Source organism: Charadrius vociferus, unplaced genomic scaffold, assembly GCF_000708025.1.
Source record: "Charadrius vociferus isolate BGI_N301 unplaced genomic scaffold, ASM70802v2 scaffold134, whole genome shotgun sequence".
Lineage (NCBI taxonomy): Eukaryota > Metazoa > Chordata > Aves > Charadriiformes > Charadriidae > Charadrius > Charadrius vociferus.
In genome coordinates this window covers 3,831,899-3,855,476 of record NW_009648333.1, presented here as the reverse complement: position 1 = coordinate 3,855,476, position 23,578 = coordinate 3,831,899, and the positions used below count along the sequence as shown (strand labels likewise).

The 23,578-nt window shown below is 37.7% G+C and overlaps 1 protein-coding gene across 1 annotated transcript in view; it reads left to right on the top strand.

Annotated features, from left to right (window-relative positions):
- FRYL (FRY-like) overlaps nucleotides 1–23,578 on the top strand; it is a 142,903-nt gene that overhangs the window by 109,481 nt on the left and 9,844 nt on the right. The window contains exons 48-57 of the mRNA XM_009884974.1: nucleotides 1,625–1,822; nucleotides 3,056–3,217; nucleotides 3,516–3,590; nucleotides 4,270–4,446; nucleotides 7,136–7,339; nucleotides 8,220–8,390; nucleotides 12,200–12,453; nucleotides 16,260–16,467; nucleotides 18,497–18,646; nucleotides 21,436–21,534. Of these exons, the coding sequence (XP_009883276.1) occupies nucleotides 1,625–1,822; nucleotides 3,056–3,217; nucleotides 3,516–3,590; nucleotides 4,270–4,446; nucleotides 7,136–7,339; nucleotides 8,220–8,390; nucleotides 12,200–12,453; nucleotides 16,260–16,467; nucleotides 18,497–18,646; nucleotides 21,436–21,534 (1,698 nt within the window). The remainder of the gene's footprint in view (nucleotides 1–1,624; nucleotides 1,823–3,055; nucleotides 3,218–3,515; nucleotides 3,591–4,269; nucleotides 4,447–7,135; nucleotides 7,340–8,219; nucleotides 8,391–12,199; nucleotides 12,454–16,259; nucleotides 16,468–18,496; nucleotides 18,647–21,435; nucleotides 21,535–23,578) is intronic.

Below are 23,578 nucleotides of genomic sequence, written 5' to 3'. Positions count from 1 at the left end.
GGAGGTCTAGCATCTTGCTGAAAGGTTTTATGAAAATGCCTGGAGCATAAAACCATTTCAGTGCATGACATTCTCTTTTTTTTTTTTTTTTCCCCCTCTCCTTTTCTTTTTTCCTGAATTCCATTATTACCAAATGTATTTCAGTCAAATGGTTTAATCATAATTAACCAGGAGGAGTACTGTTCCTGGATGTTTTGTTATTGATGGATGTGTACTTTAGATATTGTGCTCCTGTCAGAGTGCATTAGGCTAAATGGAATGATTAGCATAACTATAGTGTTCATGGCCTGACGGCTGCTTGCTTTGCTCTAACCTTTATCTGAGCTTTTGATGCAAGCCCACACTACCATGGAATGTAATCTTAATTACAAGTAACATCTTCTATCAAAATAATGGTAGCAAAAAAATATTCCAGAGAAGCCTATGTATTGTTGATACGATAATACATGTTACTACAGACGACAAAAGAAAGGATCATAAATGAACATGTCTTGTTTAAATGTGGTGCTACTAAGGTGATTTTTTTTAGTCCTCTGCAATCACAATGCATCTTACTAAATTTGAAATGCTACAGGAATGGTTCAAGTTTGAGACTAGTTTTTTATGTTTATGATGCACAGAAATTCGGGAGATTGCTGAAGAATCTCATTGCCTACAAAGAAGCCTATACTACTTAGAGCCTTGAAAGTGGTGTTCATTTTTTTAATGCAATAAAAAAAATATTTTAACAAACATGGCATCCTGATTTAAAAAAAAACAACCAAACCAAACAACAACAACAAAAAAAAACCCCAAACACAGACATCCTGCTAATTTCAAAAACTGGAATATTTAAGTTTCAAGCAGAATCCTAACACTTCTCGGGAGTGTAAATCTTAACCTTCCCAAGGTGTAGGTTTTGGTGTAAGTCTCTTCTGTGATCCACTCCACAATCTCTGTAGTTGAAACTGCTGAATTATTTATATTACCTTGATCATCTTTTTAAGGAGAGCGCACTTAACTCGGGCTCTGTCTCTTATGTTCTCATACTTTTGCCCTGCCTTTTTTAAGCACTCCATCGGTTTGATACTGTATAAAAACCTTGTAAATGTCTTGCTTTTCCTTTCTTTCTTTTTTTTTTTTTAAGATCTTTGAAATGTATGGGGAAATATAAAGCACAAAATATTTTTGTCTGTTTCAAATTCAGTTTACTCTGCCCATAAGTGTAAAATAATTACCGATGCCAGGAGGTGGAAGTTGCTTTGCTTTTAAATGCCATCAGTTTTTATCTTGTGGGGCATGAAGGGCAGATACTTCAGACAATGGTAAAAAACATAGTGTAAATACAGGGAGCAGAGGACATGGTATGGGATCCAGTGCGGCTGGCACTGCGACATGGAGCTAGTGAGCCTGCCTGGCTGGACCTGACCGCCCACCGTGGGGTGACCTGGTGTCACTGCCTTCCCAGCAGTTGAAGGTCCACAGCTGCCCACTTGTGCCAGCACCTTGCACCCACGTGTAGAAGATGATTAGAGCTTTTGGGTTTGGGAATCTTGCAATGAAGCAGTGCAAAATCCAACTGTACGTTAAAAATGTCTGTCTTGTTTGAAGTGATCGTTTTGTGATTTATGTGTGTTCTCTTTAGAGTCCATATTGGAAGGAAGCCCTTAATATTTTGAAACTTGTGGTGTCTCGATCAGCAAGCCTTGTTGTACCTAATGATATTCCAAAGTCTTACGGAGGCGACATAGGTTCTCCTGAAATCTCTTTCACAAAAATTTTTAATAATGTCTCTAAGGAGCTACCTGGGAAGACCTTAGATTTCCATTTTGATATATCAGAGGTAATTATTATATTTAAATTACAATGCAATAATGACTTTCTGCTGGCATTCTGCATTTATACGATTTAAAATGGTTATCATTTTTAAGAATGGCAGATGTTGAAATTTTATGTGCATGTGATCAAAGTCATAATGAAAGATAAACTTTGGATTTCTTCTGTGTTGTGTTTTTGCCTTTTCCCCCTTTGAATGTCTGGAGAGTTAATTACTAAAAGTCAATAGGATTATTCTCAAGGGTATTTCAGCTGTGTCAGAGAGCCGGCTGATGCAGCTGGCTGCTGCTTGCAGCTGAACGTTCCAGGCTTTCATCAAATGAAGGGTTGTGTGTTCAAAGGCTGAGAGGATTAAAACCCTGGACTCCAGTTTTGGCCTGACTTTGGAAAGGGGAGAAAATTTAGAGGAGAAAGTAGGATACAGAATATAGGAACCCTCAGTGTGAGACGGACACAACTGGAGAAAAACTCCTTTAGTTAAAAACAACACCCCTGCCCCCCAATTAGAACTGAAAATAATCTGTTTTGTTGTTACAGCTGACACTCATTCTGTGTCTGAAAAGGGGAGCATAGCCGAATTACTGCAGTCTAATACAAGGATCTGAAAGCTGTGGAAACTTCAGAAGTAGTCAAAAATAAGGGCTTCTGGTTGAAGCTGACCCTAGTTAATGAATGGAGATTATAAGTGTCTTAGGAGCATTACTTAAATTGTTAGTCTTCTATTTAAGTGAATTCCTTACTGGAAATTTCAGTGCATGCAGATAATTCAGAGACAAGATGAATTCCCGCAGAGTTCATTGGAGTAGCATTTGCTGTCAGAAGGGCTGAGTTTGGTCCTTGGTTTTCAGAAAAGTGCGTGTTAGTGAAGTTGCTGGTCTGTGAAAACAATTTGTTCACGTCTGAATGAGTCTATAAAGAAAATCTGCATCTTTTAAACTTAGAACACAGTTGTTTTTAAAATGTGTTTAAAAAATATACATTGTCAGCATATAACTTGCATAATTCAAAAAATCACAAGTGGGCAGAATGGCAGCCTGCTGCGTAGGGTAGAAGTATCCAGTTTTGCATTTGCCAGTGTACTGATGCTCAGTGGATTAGGCATGGGCTTCATAATACACTTACAAACAAACAAACAGACAAACCCTCCTACATTTTATACAATACTAAATTCTAAAATCAAATGTGTAGTCTTTGCTAATATGGATTTGAATTTTAAGAAAGCATTTGTTGTCTTTGATAGACACCAATTATTGGGAATAAGTATGGTGATCAACACAGCGCAGCCGGTAGGAACGGGAAACCCAAAGTCATTGCTGTCACCCGGAGCACTTCTTCAACTTCATCAGGCTCCAATTCAAATGCATTAGTTCCTGTCAGCTGGAAGAGACCACAGCTATCTCAGGTACATTGTGTCTCAAGCACATTATACATATCTCATAGACAGGGTTTATGAATGTATTAAAAAAAATATTGTTGAAATGTAATTTGACGTTTATACTGTGTCTTAGCAAAAGAATAAATGAATATAGCATAAACTAAAAGCTGTACTATAAACTGGTGAAAAGAAAAAATGGTAAGATTCTTTTTAGAGGATGCAGCATGTGAGATGACTAGTTAAAAGTGCAGACATTTTACATTTTTACCCAGACCTCCAGCGGATGCCTTGCTTGCTATGTGATTTTCTTTGGTATATTTTTCAGAGAAGAACTAGAGAGAAGCTAATGAACGTGCTTTCTTTGTGTGGTCCGGAATCTGGTCTTCCCAAGAATCCTTCAGTAAGTGGTGATGGTGGTTTGCTTTCGTTTTTAAATTCCAGTGAGTACAGTAGAAGTAAAGTTAAAGTGAGTAGCCTACCTTGGTTATCATCTAGAATATTGTTTTTTATTATGACACAGAAGTTCTTAGCTGGGGAAAAATATTCACGGGAGGTGGATCTTTAATCTGGTGGAGGAGGTTAAAATAAATACAATTAGGTGCCTGAAAGCTGAAACTGAAGAGATTTTAAAAAAAAAGTCAAGTGGAAATAGACAGCAAATCGTGAGTTGTGAAGATTATTATCACTGGAATCCAGCATTGGATGCATTTTTAAAGGTATACAGTCCCTCCACAGAAATTGGTAGGCAAAAATTACATGGCCTGTGTCCTGTGGATGGGTTTTTTGTTATTAAGCTTAAATAAGATTGTGATTATGAAAATGAAGGTTCAGGGATATATTTTTCTCTTTATTTGTACCTTTGCAACTCAGTTACATTAAGGAGGGAATGATATCTCTAGTTTAAATATGTAGTTTAAAATCCAGCTAGCCTTGAAACAAATTGCAGTCTGCACTTGCCTTAGTATTACCATTATAGTGGTAAGCTAACTGCCACTAATGCCATTAAATTGTGGGAAGCAAGACAGCTGACTTCTGAAGTTACAGAATTTGGAAGTTTCTGGTTTTACCCATACCTGCAGGTTGTCTTTTCTTCTAACGAAGACTTGGAAGTTGGAGACCAGCAAACTAGCCTTATTTCAACAACAGAAGAAGTGATTCAAGAGGAGGAAGTGGCAGTAGAAGACAATACCAGTGAACAACAATTTGGAGTTTTTAAAGACTTTGACTTTTTAGATGTTGAATTGGAAGATGCAGAGGTGAGACCTTGGGATTTCTTCTGTGTATTTCCATTTGAGAACGTTTTACAAATTAGGTTATGTTGGTGCAATTCTAAGGAATTGGCAGCTCTTCTAACTAATCCAATTGGGAAGAATTTATGATGTGATTGCACTTAACTTGCACCATAAAGAAACCTGTGTCTCAAACTTTGCAGTGTTAAGTTGTTGCAAATTGTTGGGCGTTTTTTGGGGAGAGGGTTGGGATTTCAGGGGGAGGGTTAAGTGACTTAACCTGAAAGTGAAGTGATATGACAGTATAAGCCAATGACAGGATGAACACCTGGGTGTGATGCAGTAGAAAACTTACTTTTGGAACAATATGTTAAGAAAATGGCATAATCTTTGTTCCTGATATGTTTCTGCATTTTGAAAACATGAAGAATAGCTTTCAAAGTTAAAAACTGTATGATATAGTATCTCGTTATATACAGTTGACTCTGGCACCATAATTGCTTGCATTGCCTTTTACATTATATCTGGTGTGTTGCAGTTCTTACATTTCCTTCGCTTCTCCTCCTGTCAAAAAAGAGAGAGGGGAGGTAAAAAAAATGAAGTATCAGGAAATAATAAAGATTCTGTTAATAATTGTTACTTTTGGGGGATAAATAAAAGGCTTCAGACCAGAATTTGCTAAAGCTTAAAATATGACTGTAAAAGGACTGGGGAGAAGAAATCAAATGCTTCGTAGTTTCTTTCAGTGCTTTGTTGCAGTCTATACGAAACATTGAATTAGTAGTGGAGACCCTTGCAGGTCAACAAGCTACTAAGAAGAGCATCTGCCTATCTAAACCCTAAGATTGTTCTCCTCCTGATTAATCGAGCCCTTTTCACAAAATCTTACTCCCCTCCCCCAGTACTTTAGTTTTATCTCACTTTATTCATGCTTCCTGTATATTGCTTCACTTCAGCCAGTATTTGCATCTTCTAGGAAAAGTACAGGCTCATTATGGTCTACTGCATATATGTGACCACACACTATACAGATACACTTTCCTATACTGAATACAAGTAGTCAAAACAGTTCAGCATCAAGGCTCAGTCGTAGTAAAACATTAATTTAACACTAGATGGGGCTTTGCAGGTAGGATGCCAAAAGTTGAAAACTTTGCCAAACTAAGTTACTCTAGAACTTCATTTTCTGTATTATTTTAATAGCAGATCATAATGGAGAAAAGACAGTTTCTTTCTCATTACTTGCCTGTACGCAACATGTAGTGCTATACTTGCAAAAAAGGAAAAAGCACAGCTTGTACAAATTTGGGGCATTACATATAAATTGTCCACTTGATATAAGACCTGCCTAGTTTTGCACCTAAAATATAGAATGTTTTTTGTTGCTAATAATTAAATGTCAACAGTATAAACTGGTGCTTTTACATTAAAATCTGAGTAATATTCAGATTAAACTTAAGTCCTTCAGCCCACAGAAGTAGTACTTTGTTGGGATTCTTTTGCTTTGCCATAACTTCACCTTTTTGGAGCAAAACAAATCACTTAGAGAGAAGGAGACTACAACATGTTTAGTTTGCTTCGCATATTTAACGCATCATGATGATCTCTTCAGTCACCACAAGAGACACTCACCGTTAGTGCAGTTTTGGAACCCATACTTGCACACTCGGGCGCTAGATGTGGTATTTTCAGAACCGTCTGTGGACTGGCGAAGTGATGTGATCGGGTTTTCCATCATACTTAGATGAATTGCTGAAGGTTGACAAAGCGCTTGAGAAAACCAAAGACCATTATTGTACTTGTGAATTGAAACACCAGTGTTCTTAAGATACGGCTTTCACTTAGTGTGTTGGATGTTTGAAACCCAAGTATCCCAGCATTAAAATGCGCAAACAGAAAGGATCCAGCTATCGGTGTTTAGGGTGCATTTCATAAAACTGACACAAAGTAGCTGGTAAAACAGTTAATGAAGACATCAGCTTTTCTACAACCTGTATATAATTAATGTTGATGATGCTTTGTCAGTTGGATGTGGTCAGTTTAGATTCATGTCTGTTAGTTAAAGAATTTCATCTAATGTCTGTTGCAACAGTTGCTTTACATGTTACACTAGAGAAAATGTATCATAAGCATGCTGGTTTTAGTGTTTTGTCGTCAGTTTGTTTATTTTCTTAATCAGTCTCCCATTAGAAAGAGGAATTATTTTAAATACTAGCTTTTTGACTAAAGCTTTTTTCAGAGCTTGAATCAGTCTTTTACTGTTGGCAAATCTTATGTAATAAAACATTTTTCCCTGGTTCTAGAGTATCTTTAAGTGTTTGTCCTCGTTCTTTCTAATTATATGTGTTTTCCTTTTTGCTAACCAGGAGCTGCAGGTAAGTTGCAGCCTGGTGCCCTGGCTTGTTCATCTGTTGTTGTCTGTGGTGTGTTTGTATTTTCTAGTCAGATATATAAAATTGATGCTGGTATAGTTCTAGATGATATATCGAGTTACTTTCCAAGAAGGTATTCAAAAGATTTCTACTTCGTTTGCCATACATTTTAATTTATTTACAAACATAATTTAACAAGGTCTTTAAAATTTTAAATTAAAGGGCTGATTGAAACTCTGTTCATAATGCATTCAGTATTCGTGTCTTCTGTGTGGCATTTGTGTATTAATTTTATTATGTTGAAATACATACATACATATGTGTGCAATTTTTTTTTATTACAGGGTGAAAGCATGGACAACTTCAACTGGGGCGTTCGTAGACGCTCTCTTGACAGTATTGACAAAGGAGACACACCGTCTCTTCAAGAATGTCAGTACTCCGGTAGCACACCCAGCTTGAACTTGACCAACCAGGAAGATACTGATGAGTCTTCAGAAGAAGAAGCAGCCCTGACTGCAAGTCAGATACTGTCTCGTTCACAGGTGGTAAATCATTTTACTGTGAAAGGAATCTGAGAACTTGAGCTTTTACGTGCAGTTTTAGTGGAGAAGCGTGGCTCACGCTTTCGGCCTAAGTGAGTTAAAGAGGAACTAAATTAATGTGGCTAAGCTTCTTTTTCATAACAACATCAACAAAGAGAAAGAGTTACTTTACCTACTGGTGGTACATAACAGGCATATAATTCTAGGGCAACATTTTTTTTAGTGTCTTTATGCTTACTACATTTGTTTAAATACAAGCACAGAATTGCATGTGTTATATAAAAAGTGCGTGTGTCTTTGTGGATTCCTAGCTTCAAAAAAACCCTAAAATACTACATAGGAACAAGATCAGTAAGTGATCCCGTGGGAGCTTCAGTTGTGTGAACCACTGAAATTGCTAATTTAATTATGGATTTTGAAGCATGGGTACATATAACTGAGGAAAATCAAGAATGCTGGCTACTTGGAAGTCTCTCTGTGTTACATAAATGAAATTAGGAAAAAAATTGACTGGACGGGGAGTGGCAGCGATAGTATGCTGCTTTTCAGACTTTAGGCAAAGTTTGTATTAATGTTGCCTGTAACAAAGAGCTCTGCTCCTCAGTGTTTTCACTCTAGCATTTCACCAGTGCCAAACACCTTTAAGAATAAGAAAGGAAATATTTTTCTGGATAACTTCAAACTTGTCTTCAAAGCTAAATGTTACAGAAATGCATGTAATGTTTGTAATGGTTTTAGTGTAAAGCTGTTAAACTCGTAATATGTAAATTAATTCAAGTAGCTAACCATACTGAAACAGCCTATTTCAAAACTGATGTGTTTTTCCCTGTAATTTAGGTATTTGATAAAGTGTGAAGAGTTTCACGTTTCTTTCTTTTCTTAGTTAAACAGCGATTCTGCCATAGACGAAACAATATCAGACCATGCTGGTTTATCACTTCAGTCTCAAGATTCCACTAGCAGTGTGGGAACAGAAGAGGTGCTTCAAATCAGAACTGAGACCCCAAGTTTGGAGGCTTCTCCTCTAGATAACTCTAGCAACCAGCTGCCTGAGGTGGGGAGAAATGTGGGCTGGTGCATGGCTGATCTGGGCTCCTTCTAGTGTTTAGTAGCAACTTTGGCTTTCTTTTCAACTGAATTTTCATCTGTTACACTGATTATTTGATTTGCTTTTAATATTTCTAACCTGTTGGAATGTTCTTGCAAAATGTTCCCTCAGGATGAAAACTACTTGGGATGGACTGAGGGAACTTACTACAGGTTAAAAATATTCTTGAAGGGCTGGAAATGATCATTTCATGGTGCAGAATGAAAATAGGCTAATATTGAAGATGCTTTTACTTGATATGGTTGAAATCATTCTTGAGCAACATTTTCTTTCAAATACTTCTTTATTTCCCTCCCCCCCTACAACCTCGATGTGTTGGGTTTTTTTCTGGAATTTGAAAAGGCTTGGTTTAGGTGGACTTTTTATCTTTTCAGGTAAAGTTATTGATGCTACTGGCAATCTTATTTTTATTTGGAGAAGCATTGCTAATCTCATCTTTAACAGAATGTGCAGTTTTATTGAGTTTTCCAGAAAATTAAGCTATTCCTATGTGTATTTGAATAACCAGAGCACGGTTTAGACTTAAGAATGCGCCTTCAGCCAGCTTGGTTTAAACAGTCGACTGACTGGTTCAAGTGACTGGGATTTCTGAACAAAGGCTCTAGCATACCTGTTTGCTACCTTGAAAATCACTGTTATTAACAGGCGAATAGCCTACCCAGCTAACATTTAATGAAGGTAGCTGTAAGAACAAAAGACATACTTAGAATACAACAAAGTGTGGGTGACTGGTTTCCTGTGATAAAATCCTCACCTTCTAAAAGTGCAGTATTTTTACCTTTATAAAGCAGCTCACCCCCCCCCACAATTTTTTATATTTTTCCATTATGATTACTTATATGCTTTTTTTTAAAGTGTTTGGTTACACTACAGTTGATAAATTGTCTCAACTTTTGTTGAGCACCTGTGCTTAGATTGCTAAACAAATCGTCCTGTTAGCGCTTCATCTGCTTGTCTGCAACATGCATTTTTGTTCCGGTAGAATTTTGGGTGAGGAAGAACACTTAACCTGGATGATTTTTTTCCACATAGGATAGATGTATTATGTTAAGATTTCAAAAGGGAGAAGCGATATATAAGCTAGGATTTTGTAGTATGAAATTCACCACGATAAAATTTTTGTGTTCTCCATTGTTCATTTGCGGTACATCCTCAGCTGTAACTCATTTCTACATTTTCATAGTTCTTTCTGAGACTACCTTTATACTTGGATTCATTGTTCTTCTGCAGCTCCCTTTATAAAATCACTATAGTTCTGATAATCTATGTGAAAACACTTACACAAAAAGCACCAATGTCATTAAAAACATTGAAAACATTTAAACTGGGCTGTAAATTAATTTCATGACTAAACAACATCCAGAAAAAAATGATATATCAGTAAAAAAAAGAGACTGCAAATGCATATAAGTGCATTTGCTAAATGTGATGTATTCCAGGTTTATTTTGTGCTTATTAGAATATGGGATTCAAATACATATGATTTCTTCAAGCACAGTTCAAACATTCAAAGTTATCTCTCTACAAGAGTTAGCTATCTAGTTGGATTTTGTTGCTAAAAGGCAGAGCTGGCTTCATGACTTTAACAGAATGAGCTTGGAAATATGCACGCTATCAACTGACTCTGAAAAATTTGTGAAGCCAATAAAACTAATTTTGTTCTGAATTCTTATACTGCACAATTTGCAGCATAATGCAGTTGTTTTTTTCCTCTATTCATATACTTTATATGTAACTCTTTCAACTCAGGCATTTCATTGCATGCCAGGTGTCAGTTATGAAAACGTTTTTAATATAAATAAGTATGTATCAAAATGTATCTAAAGTAAAATAATTTTTAAAAGCCATTCTTTAAAAGCAAGTCTGTGTGCTGGTTAGACATAGCTGAGCCCCTTGTTTCTCTTGTAGGGATGCTGAAGAGTTCAGTAAATAGTTTACTTAAATGTATTTTGAATATGGGATTCAAATACATATGATTTTTACTTAAAACATATGATAGTTTACTTAAATGTATTTGGCTAATTCCCAGTAATAGCATGTATCTTTGCAAAAGGGACATTACACATTCCAGTGGGAATTTACTGTCTCGCTTACAAGAATATTTTAAATTTTGTACAATAAGTTTTACAAGTTTAAGTATATGAAAGTTTCTGAGTGAAATGATTCTCTATTTTACGCGCACTGTGGATTTATGAGGGGAATGGGTTACTAGAAGTAATTTTCCTTGGGTGCTGTGGTGTTGTCAACTATACAAATCACATTTTTAAGATACTTAACATTCATGTTCATAGTAAAGACATGTCCAGTGTTACATAGAAAACTGCAGAATTCAGGAGTCGTGGCACTATGAAGACTAACTTAACTGTAAAGTTATTAACTAGTAATTAGCGCTTAAAATATTTTCTAAAAGTGTATCCCTCATATGTGCATCTACTAGACACGATCAGTGCAGCTCTGTATCATATATTAACATTTAGGATAGAAATGGACCACTGCTTCAATCCAAATTATTTTGCTGAGTTACTGTAAAAGTGTTGTGCGTTCCCATGTGCCTTAGCTGCTCAGTGTGACAAAATGGGTGTTCTGTGCAATAAAATTACAGATTTCACAGTTACAAAGGAGGCATTAGAAGGGAGGTCACCAGCTGTGTCAAATGACAGGAGTGTCACGTTAAGCAGTACGATAGTCGAAGTGAGATGAGGTTAGGATCACTGTGAAATAAAACGATGCAGTTCTTTTTAAAGCTGAATTGTCTTTTCTAATATTTGTACGGCTATTGTATCTGTCACGGGATCTGTTTAGACAAAAACCATGAATTGATGTTTACTCCTAGAGGCTGTCCAAAGGTTTGTTGACCAATCTTGGATATGGCAGTAGAGCAAGACCAGCACACTAAGAATGAAAATGTGTGATAATTTGTGCCTTTAGGAATTAGCAAATACAAGAAAGTGTTATTTTTATTCCACAGAAAAATCCAGTAAAAGGTTACAAATGGATTCATCGTAAATTAACTAAATCTGAATTCTTCTGTTCAATATAGTGACGTTAGTGGGTATAATAATGCTAATGGAGGAAGAGGAAAGGGAGAAAGGGTCGTTTTAATATTACCTACCTGACTTGAATCATTGTCCCCTTATAATTGCTGGTGATTGAAAGCCTACATTTAGAGAATCAGGGTTAAACCCTTGAAGCTCCACATATTAACAGTAGTGGCAAAATAATAAAAATAGTGGAATGTCCCTTTTTCTATTGTTAATCTGTTACACTGTTGCTTAGTTATGCTTTAGAAACTTGTTAAAATGGAGAGTGGAAAGGAGAAGAGATGTTCTGTACTGGTTCCAGACCCCAAAGGCAAGCATGAGGCGGTAATTTTGGTCCTTACCTAGAAAAGTAAAATATGAAAGTCTTGATTGTGTTAATTGTGATCTTAATATGTTTGAGGCTATTTGCAGATATTTTTCTGGGAGTGTTCTCTTTACAGATTTAATTGAGTGTATTTGAGAAATTGTATTTGCTATAAATGATAAGTCATATTCTAGGATATTAATGTTAACCAGAAGCTATAAACATTACAAATAGACTGCCTTCTTTGCTCAAGTAAAAACTGTGTGAACAATCCAGAGAGCAAAATGATTAACGTATAAATGGATATTTGTAAACAATTTTTTATACATCTGTTACTTTACCGTAATAAAAACTGATAAGAATACGTAAGCCCTGACAGTAAAAGTAATAAAAGTATGTGTGATTCACAGGAAGGCAGTTCAGCAGTAAGGGACGAACAGGTTAGCACTGCTAGTGAAGACACTGGGTCATATCTACTACAAGAACAACAGGACTGTCTGGTCTGTCATGAATCTCTTGAGTTGGAAGAGACCCCAGAACTGGTGGAGGCAGCAGCTCCTGAGAGCTATTCTGAATCTATCTGTGAAGAGGATGTCACTCTTGCTTTGAAAGAGCTAGATGAGAGATGTGAAGAAGAAGAAGCTGACTTCTCTGGTTTGTCTAGGTAAGATTCATATTGGTTCTAAGTAACAGAAATTACATGTTATCAGCACATGAATGAAACAAAACAGGCTTTCTTATGGTGTGGGGTTTTCCATGAGTCCCATAATTAAAGTATTTCAAATGATGTTTTGCATATCTGAAATAAGGGTTGATTGGTTTTGCCTATTATAGCAAATAAACTCAGTACTTTGCTCAGCAGTTGTTTCTGGTACAGGAAACACAGTGGTGCAGGAAAAGAGAATTCTTGAATAAAAGAAATACAGCACCATCAATAGGCTAGAAATGTGAAAAGAGGTCAGAGCATTTTGAAGCGTTTTCTTGGCAGTCACCAGCTGCAAGCAATATAACATGGAAAAGCCCTTGAACTACTCTGAATTATGGCATAACTACTCTGAATTATTTTGGCACCAAAAGACAGGGGAAAAAATGTTAATTAAAATAAATAAATAAATCAGAACTCCTGTAGGAGTCAGGCCAGTTTGTCTTTGAATTTGTCCGAGGTTTATTTTCAGTGTTAAGGTCAACCAGTCTTTTGTATATTTCTAAGACATTTCAAAGTAAAATAATGTTTTTCCATTTTTTAATATGGAGAGCAAAAATAACTCTTGAGAGGAAAAGTTACATTAAGTCCTGGCTGGTTGAGTCATATTTAAAGTGAAACCCTAAGTTCCTTGAAGGTAGTGGTTTAAGAAGGAGGGAAAACAAACAAAAAACCCCAGGCAAACAAACAAAAAAAACCCAAATGAAAACAAACAGCAAATTGCCAAATTGTCCTTGTGCATAGGCTTGTTGAATAATACAGAGACTTAGTGTATATTCTGTTGGAGAGATCATTTAAGGGACCGTTTACAGAAAAGGACGCAACAGGATCTGTAAAAGACCAAGTTGTTTGAGATGGTTCTACAGGGAGAGGGACAAAGAAATTGAATCTTCTAATCCCACATGCAATATGCCTTGCAAGAATTAAAGGCTGATACCAGTTAGTAGAAGTTTATTTCCTAATGTGTAGCTCAAAGATCTCTTAAGGTTTTAGTCTATTTACGCTAAGAAAACAAACAAAAAACCCCATAGCTCTAGTTTGAAGAGCAACAGAGATGATTATCAGGTATTCAATGACTTTTGTGCCTCAATCTTCACCGGCAAGGGCTCTAACCACAGCGCCCAAGTGACAGAAGGCAAAGGCAGGGACTGGGAGAATGAAGAACTGCCCGCTGTAGGTGAAGATCAAGTACAAGACCACCTAAGGAACCTGAAGGTACACAAGTTCATGGGAGCTGATGAGATGTATCCGCAGGTCCTGAGGGAACTGGCAGATGAAGTTGCCAAGCCGCTATCCATCATATCTCAGAAGTCACGGTGGTCTGGTGACGTTCCCACTGACTGGAAAAAGTGAAACATAACCCCCATTTTCTAAAAGAGAAAAAAGGAAGACCCAGGGCACTACAGGCCAGTCAGTCTCACCTCTGTGCCCAGCAAGATCATGGAGCAGATCCTCCTAGAAACTCTGCTAAGACGTGGAAAATATGGAGATGATCGGTGACAGCCAACATGGCTTCAGCAAGGGCAAGTCATACCCGACAAATTTCATGACTTTCTATGACTGGGTTACAGCACTGGTGGATAAGGAAAGAGCAACAGATGTTATCTACCTGGACTTATATAATGCGTTTGACACTGTTCCCCACAACATCCTGGTCTCTAAATTGGAGAGACATGGATTTGATGGATGGACCACTCAGTGGGTAAGGAACTGACTGGATGGTCACACTCAAAGGGTTGCGGTCAACAGCTCCATGTCCAAGCGGCGAGCAGTGACAAGTGGTGTTCCTCAGGGGTCAGTACTGGGACCAGTGCTGTTTAACATCTTTGTCGGTAACATGGACAGTGGGATTTAATGCACCCTCAGCAAGTTTGCCCACGACACCAAGCTGTGTGACACGGTCGACATGCTGGAGGGGAGGGATTCCATCCAGAGGGACCTGGACAGGCTTGAGAGGTGGGCCCATGCCAACCTCATGATGTTCAACAAGACCAAGTGCAAGGTTCTGCACCTGGGTCGGGGCAATCCCAAGTATAAACACAGGCAGGGCAGAGAACGCATTGAGAATAGACCTGAGGAGAAGGACGTGGAGGTGTTGGTTGGTGAGAAGCTCAACATGAGCCGGCAATGTGTGTTCGCAGCCCATGAGGCCAACCACATCCTGGGCCCCATCAAAAGCAGCGTGAGCAGCAGGTTGAGGGATATGATTCTGACCCTCTGCTCTGGTGAGACCCCACCTGGAGTACTGCTTTCAGATCTGGAGCCCTTGGCACAAGAAGGACATGGACCTGTTGGAGCAGGTCCAGAGGAGGGCCACACAGATGATGAGAGAGCTGAAGCACCTCTCCTATGAGGACAGGCTGAGAGAGTTGGGGTTGCTCAGCCTGGAGAAGAGGAGGCTCCACAGAGACCTTATCGTGGCCTTCCAGTACCTAAAGGGGGCCTACGAGAAAGCTAGAGAGGGAATTTTTACAAGGACTTGGAACACTAAGACAAGGGGGAATGGCTTCAAACTGGAAGAGAGTAGATTTAAATTATATATTAGGAAGAAATTTTTCCCTATGAGGGTGGTGAGGCACTGGAGCAGGTTGCCCAGAGAAGCTGTGGCTGCCCCATCCCTGGAGCTGTTCAAGGCCAGGCTGGATGGGGCTTTGAGCAACCTGGTCTGGTGGGAGGTGTCCCTGCCCATGGCAGGGGGGCTGGAACTAGGTGATCTTCAAGGTCCCTTCTAACCTAAACCATTCTATGATTTATAGGGTTAATACACTAGTTAGAAAATATCTGAAAAGCTTTTTGAAGCTGTGCTTACAGATATTGTTCAAAAGGATTGCATCTTAGCTTTTGAGCTTTGTGCTACTAAAATGAACATACCTAAAAGCACCCACACTTCTTGTTTAAGGCATGCCTGGTTCTTGTTTAAGACACTTGGTGCCACTGTGAATGAGGTGGTTGTTATAGAGGAAAATGGTACGTGTTAAAAAAAAATTATTTTAGTAAACTGTATGTACTTGGAATCCTCCCACAGGTATTTTTGCTGTGTAAGTACAATTATACAAGAAGAACTGTCAAAATGTGTCATTCCTTTTAATACAGAAAAAAATTAAAATTAAGTTAATGACTGTAAGTAGTAGCATTGATTAATTTATGGTTTGATATTTTTATTGGAGGTTTGGTGCCTGATGGAAAGCATGACTGCAGAATGCTCTTTGAACAAAGGCCCATTAAATTGATTGCCCATAAAAATGAAAGTGTTCCAATCTGTCTCCATTCACTTATGATGTTACTTAAGACAGTTATAAAATAGTATTACACTGCTAAATAAGCTCTTGTGTTTCTCTAAAGGAAAGCTAGAATTTGTTACAGGTATTGGTGGACCATATGTTTAGATGAATAAAAAATTGAGGAATTGAATTTTAATTCAGTTATTGGGGGCAAGAAAAAAATACCCGTTTGAGTGGTGTGTATATATAGTGCTGTATATATAACCTACAGATACCCCTTTGTAGATATGTGCAGAAATAACATGTTTTAATAAACTTCAGAGGTATTTGAGAGATAAGCAATTTTTTTATATTGCAGTAGCAAAAGGTTTTGATTCTTTACTCCTTTCTTGGTTCATAGTTACCTTATTTGACTGATTATTAATTTTACAAAACACCATTCTGAATTCCAAATTCTTATTTTTTTTTTTCTTCTTACAAAAATGAAGGACTTTTTCTCCTAAAATATTTACTGAGGACCTAATTTCCGTTGTTTGTTATTCATAGCCAAGATGAAGAAGAACAAGATGGTTTCCCAGAAGTACAAACTTCCCCACCTCCTTCACCGTTTCTTTCTGCCATATTGGCAGCTTTCCAACCAGTGGCATACGATGATGAAGAGCAAGCCTGGCGCTGCCACGTCAATCAAATGCTGTCAGATACAGATGGATCTTGTGCTGTCTATACATTTCACGTCTTTTCAAGATTGTTTCAGGTCAGTGAATTGCCAGCGCGTGGTTGTTTGTCTGAAACCCTTTCCTCCTGCTTTCAAAACTGTTCTTCCCCTGCATAACTTCAAAAGCCACACGATTATGGTTGCAAGGAGGCTTAGAAAGCAAATCAAAAGCAGACAAAAAAGAGACATTGCTAAAAGGATGTTGTATGGTCATACGCTATTTTTCCATGGGATATCTGCTGTATTCGTTGTCAGGAGTGATTCTACTTACGGGGGGGCGAGGGGGAGAAGCTCAAAAAATACCTGTTCAGTGTTTAGCTCTTAGTTCAGGTTGTGTCCCTTCGTTTATTTTCTGAACATCACCCAGGTTCTGTGCTGATTACAGAACTAATGACTTCCTCCTGGGTTTTCTGTGGGATTCATTATTATGGGATCACAGCATGACAAACATTAATGAATTTAGCTTGCATCTGTCTTGTGAGAAAAGTTTTTTTTTCTGCAGACGAGTAATTGAAACACCAGGATCCACTAAAGCTGGAAGTTTCAAATGCCTCTCTTCAACTATATTTATCTCGTAGATCTGGTATCCAACGCAAAATGCTCCCTCCTCCCTTTGTGTAGGGGAATGGGCTTTTTACATTTTCAAAGTGGTACCACGTGGACTTACATTAGTCTTTGCAACTTACGAGATAGGAAAGGCACAATTAATCCATTTTATTTACAGGCAATGTGCCAAGTGATCTAAGATCAGATTCAGTACTACAAACCAAGACCTTATGACTCCAACCCTTTCTTATGTCTTCAATATTAATTTTGCCTGCTGTTTGATATATCATCATAAATCTCTCAGTGAAAGCCTCACTTTGTTTTACCACGCTACCACACATTTTATCCCATATGTATGGGCAGGTTTAGGGTGAGTACCATGATGTAACTTACATGTGAAGAATTCATACTCTACCTTATCCATGGAGTAACTTGTTTGTGCACTTATACCCATTTTACGTTTTTAGTGGAACTAAGTATTTTGCCACAGTGCTGTGAAATTATTGGGTTTAGATTTTTGTCTTTTTGCTTCGTCTAGACATCAGGGGTTTAGTTTCTGTGTATTATACCAAAACTTAGCTGCAGTTGGCTTTTCATACATTCATTCACTTCCTGAAAGTGAAAAAACAGGAGTTCATTTTCTCTTGTGTTTACTAAAGAGGGAGCTAGAAAGAAAGGTGAAATTTTCTGTGGCTTGACAGGATAACCCTCAGTCAGCTGGAAACGTGGATACGCTGGGAAAAGGGGCAACTGCGATCCAGGGCTCGAGTCTGGGCAAAGAAGCATTCCCGAGGAGTTGTTACTGCGTACAGAGGAGGGTTAAAATGATTAAAGGAGACCCTCGAGGTCTTATTTGACTGGACCATTCCATTTTGCCTTCTGGCTCTTACACTGTGTTTAACTTTGCAGCTGTAAATATCATCTTTGTATAGTTTTATTCTACATGTAACTTTCTAGGATTTATGAAATGATGTATAGCAAAGCACAGTGTTGTATTAGGCCAAGCCAACAGTCTACATAAAGGTTGGACCAGATGATCCTTGAGGTCCCTTCCAGCCTGGTATTCTATGATAATCGAACATGACATATATAGGACTGATTTTTGAAGAAGGTAGAAACCCTGCAGGTGGCAGTTTTGGACACAGATTGTGCTACGCAAGTCGTATTCTGACTCGTAATCTGTGTATAACTTTCTGCAACACAGACACTTGAAAATTAATCGAACTACTGTCTGTACTGCATAAAGACAAATAGTCATCCAGCTATACTGATGCTAAAGGCCTGGATGTGAAGGGAGTAAGTGTCTTTATAGATACAGGCTGGTTTTATTTATTGATTGCATTTTCTCAAGCTAGTTTTACATAAATATGCAGAGCAAATTACGTATTAGTTTGTAATTTAATGACAAAAATATATGCTGTCGTGATGGAAACTTGCCCTGAAATTCTTAATCTAAAAAGCCAGAGTAGGAGGGGTAGTAAAATACAATGTAAAATAAATGTTTTTCTGATTTGATTTCTAGACCATTCAAAGAAAGTTTGTATCTATAACAAATGATTCGGTCAGCTTTCTTGGCGAAAGTCTACAGCGCATTGGAACAAAATTTAGAAGTTCTCTGGAAGTGATGATGTTATGTTCAGAATGTCCGACAGTCTTTGTGGATGCGGAAACGGTAAAAATCTCATAAATGTACATGTTGAAATATGTCTGCTTAAACATTTTTATGTAACATACAAAACGATGTTTTAACATTTTGAAATAAGCAATGCTCAGGAAGGTTTTAAAAGGTTTGAATAAAATGTGTTAATTCTATTTTTGCCTTTTAAAAGGTTACTCTCTAACGTCACTAATTGGAACATCTGAATAATTTGGGGATGTAAAAAAGAATTATAATTGAATCAGAAAGGAATTAAAATGTTAGGTGGCCACTACATATCATAAACATTTGAAAACACAAGTGAGAAGTGCATTTTCTCCAAAAATAACCTCCATCTGTAACAAAGAACAGAGAGGGAACTTACTGATACTGGGTATCACTTAAATCCCCTTGCTGCTGTTTACCTTCCCTGCTTGTTCATATTTATTCCATATTCTTTGCACAGAGAAGAAAAAGGAAGACTTCTTATCTAGCAGCAACTTTGCCTTTTAAATTGTATTGTTTATGTATATATTCAATGATGCATGAGAAAAACATTCTAGCTACAGAGATACAATGAAGGCTTTGAATTGTTTGTTGTTATGCAAGTTGAAATCTTGGGTTATAATAAATAATAACATGAGAATTCAGCTCAATGTTCAGCAGCAGTCAAAAAAAGCTATGCTGGAATAATTAAGAAAAAGAGACAGCAAAACAGAAAACATCATTGAGCTAATGTACATATCCCTGATCTACCTACCTCCTGAATTTTGGGGGCAGTTCTGGTCCCCAGCTCTCAGAGAAAATACAGTTGAACTGGAAAAGGTTCCAAGAAAGATCACAAGGATTAGAAAATATGTGGAACGGCTTCCTTATAAGATAGGAGTATGCAGGCTAGGATTTTTCAGCCCTCTAGGAGAGAAATCTGTCCATGGATGTAACTGTGAAACCTTGTCTGTTTATGTTTTCAAAAAGCAAATAACGAGATTCATGAAAGAAATAGCCCTGGATAGATTTTTGAACATGCAGAACAAAATGTTGACAGAGGCTAAGAAAGCATTCTGGAGCAAGCAGATCACCACACATTTGCCCTGTTTTGCCCTTCCTTAAGCAACTGCTTTTAGACATTGTCAGATGGGGGACTGAGACCTTTGGCCTTGACCCAGTGTGAGACTCTTCTCCTGACCTGTTTTTCTTCCCTTGGTGCTAAGGGGTAGCTCTGCTCTTACGCTCCCACTTTAGAATATGGGGACTAAAAAAACATAATACAGATAGTGCATTTCAAGGCAACCATGTATAATGTTTCTTGCTTAACTTATACCACTTTAAAAGCAGTAGAAATTAACCAAAAGGAGAAATTTGTTTGGGATAAGAAGTCACAAGAGGAGTTACACTACTATCTCAATAAAACAGCATGTGTCTTTTAAAAACGACATAGATAAATACATAAAAGCAAATATAAAAAAGGAATAATAAATATAACGTATATGCACACAAGTATACAGACTTGTGTGTATGTGTACAAGCATATGTATGCACGTACACGCGTTAGTGTTGTTACATTGGCAATTACTGTGTAGATAAATCTTTCCTCTCCAAATAATATAATTGAAATGAACCTACTTGTTTGTCAGATTGCGTCTCAATAAGAAAGATTGGCTAACCCAAAATAACATTCATGCTCGAATCTTTGGTTTCTTGATGTCTGCTCAGGCGTACAGGATTGGCATTTGCTTCAAGTTTGGCCTTTGATTCGTTCAGAAAGTAGTTTTCAGCAGAAAGATGCCCCCTTACATCACATCACAGGTTCACGAGCGATTTGGGAGCGGCTCATGGTCTACTGCTGATACAAGATGCTGCTGACTTTGATGTTATTGCACACATTGAGTGCAGAGTGGTGTCATGCCACAGAGCTGAAACTTGCTTCTTGGCTGATGTGGACATAGAGGTTGGGAGTAGCAGTGTCTTAATAATGGTGGTAGAATAATAATCTTGATGCACTTGGAAAAATATGGCAGCAACCCTGTGACTCGCTGTGCCACAACTTTGTGATCACAGGCTTGTGCTTGCACTTCAGAGCTGACCGGATAATAGGGACTGGAGAAGAATACAGTCCTCTTTATACGTGCAAGGGATGACCAGTGTGAGGGAGGAGGCATCATGTTAGAGGCATGATTATTACAGGAAGTGACAGGAGAAGGATTAATAGAAAAACCCAAGTGGAAATAAAACTACAGGGAGAAACGGTGTGGAGCAAAGCTGAGGTAGCGGCCCCTGAGGACAAAAGAGATTTTGAAACTGTGTTGAAAAAGGCAAAATTGTTAATGGTAGAAAATCCTTCAAATACCCAACAGTTCCTGCTTTGACAGTTCCTGATTCCCACAGACTGAAGCCTGAGCTGGCGGTATAGTTGGGAAATTGAGAAGGGCAAATAACCCTCACTGAACACTCCTTAGGTTACTACGGGAGGAATCCAGCAGTACCTTTTTTCCTGCTGCAGGCTATTCTATGTACAGTAGCTGTGTGTATATCATCTTTTTGAAAGATCTAAAAATCCCTTTGAAATCTCTCTTTCAGATGTTAACTAGGTACTGCCCTTCTAATTTTGGAATCAAAAATGTTCATTGATTTAACTGATACAGCTACATGTGTTAGTTTACTAACTCCTCAAAGGTGTCACGAATTATCTGTACCCAACTAATTTTAATTTAATTGTTTTTCCAAATGTGGACGTGTAATTTCATATTATATAATTTAGATATTAGACTATGTGGATTATAGTCAGATGTTACACGACTAAAGAGGTGATTGCTTTTATCTTTCAGCTAATGTCTTGTGGCCTGCTAGAAACATTGAAGTTCAGTGTTCTAGAGCTCCAAGAACACTTAGATACCTATAATGTCAAAAGAGAGGCAGCAGAACAGGTGAGTCTCTTATATTTCAAAACAAAAAATACTAGAACCTACTCATCCAGAAAATGCTGCAGGTCTTTATCTCTCAACACGGGTATCTAAAAGTAAAAAAAAAATTAGTGAAATAAAATCCTGTTTCCTTTTCTTAACTATTCTATGTGTGTAATCTGAACCCTAGTTTTTTCGTATGTGTAATTCAGTTTTGTTGCACATATTTTTCTGAAATCGACTTTGAATCTATAACACTGCTCAAATGCACTAGCATTGGGAAAAGCGCATTCCTAATTTTTAAATTATTTTTAAAATATTCAATAATCCTTGAATATTTTTAACCTATATTTAATAATATTCAAATATTTTTAACATTAATATCAATAAACCATCGTAATTTTTTTCCTTATTAACGTTCTGGCTTATTTTCTTAAACTTAGAAGGGTGGGATGCACCTCCAGATTAAGACATTTACAGATGACTAACTATATGTGAATTAAGTGCCTTAATACCCATAGTATTGGAGGATCAAGGCAATAAAAGAAATCAAGCAAGCAATGCAATTTGTCCTAATATAGATACCAACTTGTTGCTCAGCTGAAGAGGTCTTCAGACTTCTTTTTGCTGACTCGATCTCCACTGACTGTAATGGGGGCTTAAACAGCTGTGTCACGCATAGGTACATAAATGTAGGTCTGTCATCCGGCAGCTGGATCCCATTGAGGCTGACGTTTCTGGCACTTACTTAGAATAATACAGTTTAGTTTTCAAGGTACTTATTAGTGGTTATATCCTTTTTGCGAAGAAATACAGAGTTTAAAAGTTGAGAATTTCTGTAGCAAGGGTCTATAGATTTGTTTTTGTGAACCTTTGTGTGATGTTTAGGAAGGGAGATACTAACTTCAGAAAACTGAAACAGATAAGATTTCTATGTCAAGAGCCAAAAGAAAACATGGATCTACAACCATTTCTGAGGGGAGAAGGAGAATGTTTGGGGCTTTTGTTATAGAGAGAAGATAATTCCTAGGAAAATTAAACATGTGTTTGACAGAAATCTTTACTGATCGCAGCAGCCTGTGAGGCCATGGCAGTGGCTTTATAGGCAAGTTTGAGTGATGCGAAACAATACCAGAATTAAGCCATGGCATCTTGGCAGACCTGTATTTTGCAGCACAAGTGGCTCCATGTTTCCTGATGGTGCCGAGTTTATTAGGAAATGATGGCCTCTGCCTTGCAAAGATTGCTGACAGCTCATCTGTTGAATAGAATAGACATCTACTTTTTTGTGGAAAGTATCTCGAAAAGAAACACGATTTCCTCAAAACTGATGCTAAAGTATGCCACACAGCACTGTTAATGTAAATAAACTTTCTAGGATCCGAGCCAGCATTTCTGTAGAAGAGTAGCTGCATTTTTTGCCCTGCTCTGTGGTAATAACAATTTGTAAACTAACTCATGAGGTCTAATATATAATGAGCTATGTTTTGCCATTTAGGCTTAATCAGAAACAAAGTGCTCATCTAACGACTAGGATTACCTCACTCAATGTAATATTTAATGTCTGACAATCTCCAGCGCGTAACGCTGTCATCACTCCTATGAGAAACTAACGTGTAGTATTCCTCATTTTAGAAAGCACCAGTGCGGCACAGAGAGGCTAACTGATTTACCCCAGGGTCAGCCAGGAAGATATGGGGCACGTTAGAGAGGAACTCGTGTGTGTGTGTGTACTTAGAATGGTGACTATCCAAACATGGAGGAATTCTCCCTGTGTAAACTCCTTATTTAGCCTATAGTTTATCATAGCACTAACAAATGGTGGTGTTCGGTTGATTTGTCAAAAGTACGATGAGTTAAAGTTGTGTCCCTTCCAGGTGGCCGTGAATTCACTTAACGTATTCTTAGCTAATTTTGCACTGCCACTTATCATACCGACATAAATCCGTGTTGGATATTAAGAACTTGTTTGCATTTTATTTTACTTGATAAAGGAATATGGGTATCGGTTTGATGGCCTCTGTCATTATATCATAGTGAAAGAGAGTTGTTTTTCTGTAGCGCAGCT